The sequence below is a fragment of the Eriocheir sinensis genome, chromosome 28 (assembly GCF_024679095.1).
Source record: "Eriocheir sinensis breed Jianghai 21 chromosome 28, ASM2467909v1, whole genome shotgun sequence".
NCBI classification, from domain to species: Eukaryota; Metazoa; Arthropoda; class Malacostraca; order Decapoda; family Varunidae; genus Eriocheir; species Eriocheir sinensis.
The window spans coordinates 12,254,912-12,264,832 of NC_066536.1; the positions used below are offsets into that span (position 1 = coordinate 12,254,912).

Here is a 9,921-nt window from a genome sequence, read left to right on the forward strand (position 1 = left end):
TTTTACATTTGTCTGTGAATTCTCTGGACTTTAATTTTTCTCCTGTTTTCTTTTCTTTCCTTTATTTTTTTTTTCAAACCGTGCGACTTTTAATGATCTTGAGTTAATTATTTTCATGTTGAGTTGCTTTTTTGTGTGTGTGATTTCTCTGGACATTCATTTTTTTCTTTTTTTTAGTTGTTTTTCCTATTTTTTTTTAGAAGCGTGCGACTTATAATCACGTTAATTATTTTGCAGCTGTGTTCCTGTTCTATTTTAGTTTGTGATTTCCCTGGACTTTCATTTTCTTCCTTTTTTTTTCTTTACTTTCCGTTTTTTTAAGTCTTATAGAAAATAACCGTAACTCAAGTTGGGTTTCTTTTTTGTGTGTGCCCGTGAGTTCCCAAGACTTTCGTATTTTTCTTTTTTTTCTTTTTTTAATAATTATCTAAAGTTAATTGTTTTGAAACCATGCTCCTCTTTCTTTTTTTTTTGTCTCTGCATGAGTGAGTTCCCAACATTATTCTTTTTCTTTTTAAGACTTTCTTTTCTCTTTTCTTAGATCAGTACGATTTATAATTATTTCAAGTTTATGTATTACTTGAAGTTATGAACTTTTTGTGTGTATTCGTGAGTGAGTTCCGTAGGTTATCAGCGCTCGCTTCATAATACGATTAAGCAATATTTCAAGGCTCATTCTCGTCGTTTGTGAATTTCTCGTTTGGTGTCCTTGACTGGGTTCAGCAGATTTTCATTTAATAATCTTTTTGCAAAGTCATGACATTATTATTTTAAGCTAATTGCCTTGGAGTTATGCCCTTTGTCGTTAGTGTTCCCAAGACTCATTTATCTTTTCTTTATTAATAATACGACTAATAACTGATTCTTCTTCATTACGACATTTCGATATCCAGGTGTAAAGTTCAAGTCACATGAACATAAAATTAATTGATTAGAACTCTTGTTGCAAAGGGATGCAAAAAGTGGAAGTGTGCAAGAGGAACAGTGCGAAAGTTAAGTGTGTGTGTGTGTGTGTGTGTGTGTGTGTGTGTGTGTGTGTGTGTGTGAGAGAGTGTGGGTGGGGCTGAGAGTGAGTGTGTGAGTGCACAGTGTTACTAGGCGGTGTGTGTGTGTGTGTGTGTGAGAGAGACGGAGGGTGGGAGAGGAAGGGTGCGGGAGAGAGTGAAGCTGTGGGTGGGGCTGAGAGTGAGTGTGTGAGTGCACAGTGTTACTAGGCGGTGTGTGTGTGTGTGTGTGTGTGTGTGTGGGTACAGGGTGATGTGATGACCCTGGAGTGGTAGCATTAAGTCAGTGCCCCGCGGGGTGAGGCGGGCGGGGCGGGGCGGGAACAGGGCGGCGAGAGGTGAGGCAGAGCAGGAACACCATTTACTGCCGTCACTGCTAATTAGTAACATTAGCTCTTAAACGGATTACGTAACGCAGAAAGAAGGAAGCTCATTAGGAAGAAGATGGCAAGTTTCCGAATATCCTTTTCGTGCAAGTGTAATATTGTAATAAACTGAGATAAAAAATGTTTGGTCGTTTCTTTTTCAGGTTCAGTTCCAGGTTCTGTTTTCGAGTCATTTCTCAGCCTTGTCATGCTCGTCACGGCGCGGCGGGACCTACACACCACTCACCGCCCATGCATGACACCCGGGGACCCAATGTGCCTGTTCGCAGACAGAGAAAACCATAAAGAGCGTACCAGCGACTCCTTTATAGCGCCGGAGATCCGTGAGCCGCAACGCGTGACTTGTTTCTTGTCTTTTGTAACAGAACGGTTTATTTATCTCGCCTTTTTGCGCGAGCATCTGTCTATCCCTCTGCCTGCCACGCCCTTCCCGTCTGGGATTTTTGTTCTTTTTAGTCTTGCGTTTAGTCTATGGCGCCGTAGGTTTTCATGATGGAGCCTGCTGGTCGGTCCCTGCCTGTTACGGTGTAGGCAAATGTTTTATAGTGGCGCCATCCTGCTTGGTTCATGCTGGCCACCGGAGCTCATATTTTATCTTTAGAGTTTAAGCTCGAGTCCGGGTTGTGAGCTGGTTCTCAGGGCAGCATGTGGGTCGTCTTAGGCCACTCGGCGATGACTGAAATTTTTTAGCTTGTAGCGGTAGGCGGCAGCTGAACCCGGGTCCTCCAGGACGCTGCGCCCGTAGGCTGACCACTTAGCCACCGCAACAAGAGAGTGATTCTCTCCTTTTTTTTTTTTTTTTTTTTTGTGGTGGTGGTGGTGGGGGGCTTCGATGCCGCCAAGATCTACTCCAAGTGAACCCAGTAACCTATCATCACTAATTATAAGCCTATTAATACCGACATTTAGTCTTTAATATTCTGTACAAAATAAGACGTGGGGATGACTTTGAACATTACAAACCATTGGATTCTACTAATTGTCTCCCGTTAAAAAAAAAAAAACTTCTTTTATGTCACCTTTCTAGGACACCCCATAAATAGGTATGTTTAAGGAATATTTTAAGGATGCTTTATGAACACCGGCCCGAGGGAAGCAGAAGCAGTGACCTTGAAGGCATCATGCTGCTCGTCTTAAGTAACTCAGAACGCTTCATCTATCTCGCTGTTTTGCTTGAGTATTCACCCCTGGCGGCCACGCCCTTGTCTCTCACCTCCTTCAGGAGAATATCTCCACCGCCTCCTCTGCCTCCTCCTCCTCCTCGTCTTCGTTCTCGTCTTTATCAACTTCTTTTCCCTTTTCCTCTTCCTCCTCATCACTTCTTGTACAGGACGATAAGTTAAAAAAAAAATAATTTACAGTACTGCTCGCACGTGACACCGACGACCCACCCTGACACAGTACAACGAACCTCAACACGCCAGTTACGCCGGTTGATCATTTAGTCACTCCGCCCTTTTGAACCTCTGACAGTCCACCTCCCATCCTCACGCTGCATCATGATCTTCCAATTATTTAGCTCTGTTCCCTAATGTCAGCCTGTCTTATTTGAGTCTCCCTTTTGCCAGTCTAATCCACTGTCAGTCTGAGAAAGAGGAGAAAGGTTGGAAGAGGAAGAGGAAGAGATACAGAAGCAGAAAGTCTAACCTACATTGTCAGTCTGTCAGCCATTATTCCAATGCGAAGGTGGATCCAAGCTGACAAATTTTAACCTCCGCAGAGTAACCGAGGAACACTTAAGCGTTGTACGTAGGCTACATTATTCTATTAACCCTTCCTCTACGCCTAACCCCCCTTCCCTACCCTTTGTGCCCGCAGAGTAGTTGTGGGGGTAGGTGGGGCAGCACAGGGCATGGCAAAAAGATGAACCACGGCATTACTATAAAAACACATTCGCGACATTAACAAGCTCGACCCAACCAACAGCAGAACCCTTCAAGACTTCTGTGCTTCTCTTTATAGTTTTAAGGATCTGCTCGATGAACACCCGCCCGCTGCTTTCTATTACTACTTCTCTTCATTCTCTATATTCTGTTCCTTCTCTCACGAACTCTCCTTTCCTTCCTCCCTCATAACCCACATGCTTAAGGGAACAACTTGCACGCACTATGAACCTACACAGAATAATAACAACAACAACAAAAATATTACTTCTTTATCCCTGGCACCTTCATTTCATCACATCCGTCTCCTCCATCTCTCCCTCACTGCTCTCAGGCATATTTCTTTACTCCCTCCCATCCTCCACCCCCTTCATCCTTGTCTCTCCCTCAACCCCCTCACCCTTTCCTCCCCTTCCACTCCCTGATCCTTCCCTCCTCGTCCACCCCTCTTCCTTCTCCTCCTCCACTCCCCCCTCCCTCCTCCTCTCCCTCATTCTCGCTTGGCTCTGTTGTCGGTGGGTCAAGTTGAACAAATGATCGTGATGCGGTTTTTTTGTGTAGGGGTGAAAATATGGTGAGTAATGTTTATGGGGACTACAACGGAGACTCGATAATGATCTTTCTCTCTCTCTCTCTCTCTCTCTCTCTCTCTCTCTCTCTCTCTCTCTCTCTCTCTCTCTCTCTCTCTCTCTCTCTCTCTCTCTCTCTCTCTCTCTCTCTCTCTCCAATGAACAACCAACAGAGGACTGACTATGCATGCAGTGACACGCAGAGGGCCACAAGGAAGGGAGAAGGAGGGGGGGGAAGAGGGGGAGGTGTAAGGTGTAGGAGGTCGCCACGCATCGCTGGGCTCCTGCAGTCGAGGGGTGAGCACGCGTGACACTTCTTATATATAGCAGTGACGCCCGCCGCCGCCACTCCCTCCGGCCCCGGCGACGCGATAAGAACTAAGGTATTATGCGGGACAGACTGACGAGGCTGACACAAAACTGACACGTGACTGATACGACTGACAAGACTGACACAAGACTGACGACACAACTGACTGAATGACTGATCGGAGAAACCTAAGATGACAGACTGATTTTAGAGGACATGAGGTGACAGAGAGACGCTGACACTTAAGGAGAGGCTGACACTGTAGGTTAGACTGACACATGAGACTGGACTGACTAAACTGAACTGACAAAAAAACGAAAGACCTAAAACGACAGGCTGATATTCGGGGGCATTAGGTGAGAGGGACAGACAAATAGCAGACAGAAAAAGATAAACACTCTAGCAAAAAGAAACACCAACACGGAAATGCAGACAACCGGGAAACACTGCCGCAAGAACCTCAACCGCAGACCTGAAATTTTCGAGGCATAAAAAAACTTAATTCACACGAAGCAAAAATAGGCGAGTCAGGACGCTTAGCTTACACCGACTTCCGTAATGGGGGCAAAAAAGGCTAATGAGGCTAATTTCGTTCACAGATGTGGTGCTGCAGACTGGCTGTGCTGCTGGCGGTGGTGGCGGCGGCGGCGGCGGAGGCGGCAGCGAAGGCGGAGGCGGAGGCGGCGGCGGAGGCACACCCTGAGGCTAAGCCGGACGCCGAGGCCGCAGCGGAGGCGGGGTTTGCTTTGCTACCGGCGCCGCAGTGTTACCCGCACATCCACTACATCACGGCCTACAAGACGCTGCCGCAACAGGTACGAACACGCGAAGAAATTGTTACTTTTACTTGCTACTTTTACTTGTTTACTTATTAATTTTCCATATTATTTTTTTTTTTTGTGGTGTTGGTGTTGCCTCTGTTACGGAATCCAGAGTGTGTTGTTGTTATTGTGGCATCCGTGGCTATGGCTGTATGTATGTATGTCTGTGCACCAGTAGGTTTCGGTGTATAAAACGAAGCATAAGGAGGGAGAAGAACCAGTTTATCTAGCAATCAGTGTGTGTCTATCTATCTATCTGTCTATCTACCCGTCTGTGTCTCTGCAGGTCCCGGTGTACAAGACGGCGGTGGAGCAGGTGGTGGTGCCGGTGACGAAGCACAAGACGCACTACGAGACCGTGCACGTCACCAAGCACCAGCAGGAGTACGTGCCCAAGTACGTGACGGAGATCGTGTACAAAACCAAGGTCAACTACGTCACCAAGGTCCTCACCAACTACGAGACGGTTTACGAGACCCAGTACGTGACGGTGCCCCAGTACGTGCCCAAGTACGTCACGGACACACTCTACCAGACGCACTACCACACGGACATCCAGTACCAGCCCATCATCTCCACGGCCTACACCCCCGTCTACGTCACCAAGAGTCAGGTTCAGTACCAGACGCACTACCAGACGCAGGTGGTACCCAAATACGTCACGGTGAACAAGGAGGTGGTGGCCTACAAGACGGTCTGCCCAAAACCCGTCTACGGTCACTAGATAGACTCCTCAACTCCCACTTCTTCAAGACATCCCATTCTCTCTCCCTTCATCCCCGCCTGCCCATGGACACTAGAAAGCCCCCTTATTTACCCCCCCCCCATTCTACTCCTGAAGACACCCTGATCCCTCCCCCTTAACAAGACATACCATTCTCTCTCCCGTCATCCCCGCCTGCCCATGGACACTAGAAAGCCCCCTTACCCCCCCACCACCACTTCTACTTCCTGAAGACACCCTGATCCCTCCCCCTTCACTCCCCCTCTCGAGACTTTCTGCCCGGTTCGTCATATTGAACAAGACGGTCTGCCCGAAACCTGCCTATAGTCACTGGAAAGTCCCTCCCTTCCTCCCCCACTCCTTGAAAACACCCTGCTTCCTTTCCCTTCAATCTTTCTCCCAAAATATTCTTCTCGGGCACCTAAAATTGAACAAGGAGGTAATGGGCTACTTTAGTGTCTCCCCAAGCCTTGCCTACGGACACTAGAAAGCCCCCTCCCCCACTCTCCCAATCCTTGAAGACACCTTATTTCCTTTCAATCCCCCTCTCAAGACAGTCTGCCCAGCGGCATCACAATCATCAAGGAAAGGCCTACACAAGTATGTTAGCTGGGTCTGTTTAGGAAATTACATGCCTTTCTCACTCCCTCTGCTCCAATAATCAACCTACAGCCAACTTAACCTTCATTCCATTTTTCTTTTTTTGTACGTACCAGTCTGAGGACTTCTTCCACTTCCATGTTTTCTCCCCCTCTTATGTAACTTCCTTTCGTTCCTTCCTCACCTTTATCACATTCCCGCCCTTCCAACTCATCATCCATGCTTCATCCCCTCTTGTCCTCCTATCGTCCCCTTCCTCACTCCTATGCAATCCTGATCCCCTTCCCCCCTCCCCTCCTACTTCCCCAGCCCTCCCCGCTCCCCGTCCCCATCTCAGGATCCCACCACGCCGCGTGCATGCCCTCCCCGAGCTGTATTTATTGTGTCTGAGTGTGTGTAGCGAACAATAAAGACGTTGAAAGCCACTGAGTGTGTTTTCTTAATTAACTTTGGCGGAGAAGAATGGCAAGTGTCGGTCGGTAGGATGGTAGTCACTCTTCAACAATGAGACCCTCAACGAATGGTTTACTCGACAAACAAATCAGGAAACGGACGAACGAACAGACTAAGGAACTGTAACTAAATTATCATGTATTTATTTACCTGCCTGTCTGTCTGTCTACCAAGCTGACTATTATATTCAATGGTTTATTTATGTATATCTATCTATCTATCTATCTATAAATCAGTAGAATCTATTAACCTATATAGAGACAGACAGATGGATAGATACATAGACAGATAGTTATACAGATAGAAAGATAGATTTGTTATGCAGTAAAATATGTATGATCCCATGTTTATATTATTTATGACACATCACATTTGAAGGTTGTGAACACGCATTAAAGAAACATCGAACTTTCTACATAATATTATCCATACCATATACTTGACACACACACACACACACACACACACACACACACACACGGATCCGGCATAGTTGTTCTTGGGAGTCAGTGTTTCGGAACAAAATATTACCTCACCCCCAACACACACATCACAACGCCGCGGGAGACACCTCATAAACACGCTCTCACACACACATACAAACACACACAAAATAACACACAGTAGCGAGGGGCAGGGACAAGCTGGGGGTATTGAAGGAGACAAGAGATTACATAGTTGCCAGGCTCGGTGACTCTAAGGTTCAACTGCTATACAGGAGGTTGGTTTCATTGGCATTGGCTGTGTGGTAAGGGAAGTAGGATTAATCTCTCTGGTTTAATATGGATGTGTTATGCGTGGATATTAATTGGATAGTTTGAGTATTGTAAAAGCTAGATTATGGTAGTTACATAAAGTAGTTATATATAGTAGTTAAATGTAGTAGTTATATACAGTAGTTAGATGCTAGTAGATGAATTAATGTCTCGGATAGTTTATGTGGGTCTGTTTATTGGTTGAGTTAGCTTTGACTGCATGGCTGGTTACACTGTCTTAGTACGGAGGGAGTCAGGGGCCTGGTTGTGTCATTACTGCTGGCGTGTCACCTACATTCCCGGCTGGCTAATTGGGTAAGTTAAATAATGAATTGACGGATCTAGAACGATTACACAAAACTTGCTCGTTAGTTGCTTGCGAAGTTGTCATGAGGTGATGGTCTTTGTGGGAACCTAAAAATAAAACATTGACAATTTCCACTACACGCACGTATACACACACACACACACACACACACACACACACACACACACACACACACACACACACACACACACACACACACACACACATTTATCTATCTGTCTATCTACATATCATTTGATCTATCACAACTAGGTAGAAACAACTACGTAGGTAAACACACACACACACACACACACACACACACACACACACACACACACACACACACAGAGGGAGGGTTGGTTTTACGTTTCAGAATCAACATTTTCATAGAGTGCGTCCACCGTTGCACCTGGGATGTTTAGTGTCAAGGTGAGAAGTGGAGATAAATTTTCTGACACGCAAGATTTACTGAGGTGCGCAGCTTGGCCGAACTCCCCTCCCTCCCTCCCTCCCTCTTTCCTTGTCACCTTCCCTCTCTCCCTCACTTTCCCGTACACTTCAGCCCTCGACCCACCACCGCCTCCCTTCCCTCCCATTGTGGCGATGCTTCTTACAACTGATAATATTTACATTTATTAATTCTCTGCACTTTCCTTTTTTTGTTAGTGGTGGGCCGTGCTAGCCACAATTCCTGACCTGTTACTTTACTGAGACCTTGTTCTAAACTTCCTAATGCGATAAACTGATATTTCTAGGCGCTTATATTTTTCCTGACCTGTTTACAAAGACCTTGTTCTAAACTTCCTAATATGATAAACTTATATTTCTAGGCACTTATATTTTTCCTGACCTGTTTACTAAGACCACGTTCTAAACTTCTTACAGCGATCAAGTTTATTTTTTTAGGGATTGCTTTCACGACCCATACATAGGCAAGGTTTTTGACGGTATGAAGAGCTGTGTCTCCCATCGCCGGGTGTTTAGTGATCAACTTGAGATGCAAATGAACGAATCTTGTGTAGGACCTCAACGCATAGGGAAGAATTATGTGAAAGGAGAATGAAATGATGTGATAATGTTTTAGACGGCGATTTAGGACAAGACATTGAGGGCTAGCAAAATAAAAACAACTATATAAACACCGGCTCGCACGCACACACACACGCACACACACCCACACCCACCCACCCACACACACACACACACAACTACCCCCTCCCCCCACAGAGCCGCGGACTTGCTCATCCATAACTCTATATGTTCTAAACTTGTTAAATTAACCCTGAACATTTCCATAAATTGTGAAAATCAAATCCGACTTTCCCCCCAGCAAGAGAGCAACGTTTCCCTCGGTTCACGGTCAGGTAGTCACTTCATTACCTTCCGCCGCCTTTGCGTGTCACCGGTCCGCCCGCTTGACATGTAACGTAGCAGCGCACGGAGGTCACGCGGCGCAATGACTATCCGCAGCTCCTTGTGAATGTCAGTGCTTTAGTGGGTGAGGCGACACGCGAGCCCTCCCTCCCCCCCTCTCCTTACCACCACCACCACCACCACCACTCTCTCCATCATCTCCACTACCACTGCCACACCACCATCAAGACCTCCATCACCTCCAACACCACTAGTACCACCTCCATGATCACAACCACCGTCGCCACCTTGAAGACTTCCATCACCATCACCACCACCACCTCCACCACTACCACCACCACACTATACTCATGCAATATCTCCGTCCACACAAAAAATATAAACACTACAACACACACAAACATATCATCACCACTCCCCTCATCACCACTATGAATAACCAACAGTAACACCACTACCCCACCACAACCCTCCCCCTCACTGACCACTAAACCCCGCCTTACAGACCACCAACACCCCTTCACAAACAACCACCGACTCCTCTCACCACAAACCACCACCACCACCGCCATCAGCTCCTACCGCCCACCTGGTTATAGAGTACATATGGCTCATTAACATCCCTCCCTTCACACTCACCCTACCTGAACCTAGTAATTAATCAATCATAATCAACAAAGCCAAGCACATCACGGCCGAGCTTAACCTAATATGACCAAGCCTAACCAATTA

General features: G+C 46.4%; 1 protein-coding gene across 1 annotated transcript; it reads left to right on the forward strand.

Moving 5' to 3' along the window:
- Positions 1-1,643: 1,643 nt before the first annotated feature.
- On the forward strand, positions 1,644-6,717 carry LOC127004705 (uncharacterized). The gene is made up of 2 exons (XM_050872797.1): positions 1,644-1,727; positions 5,152-6,717. The coding sequence occupies exons 1-2, from the start codon at positions 1,644-1,646 to the stop codon at positions 5,695-5,697; spliced, it is 630 nt and encodes a 209-aa protein (XP_050728754.1). The 3' UTR covers positions 5,698-6,717.
- The last annotated feature ends 3,204 nt before the right edge of the window (positions 6,718-9,921 follow it).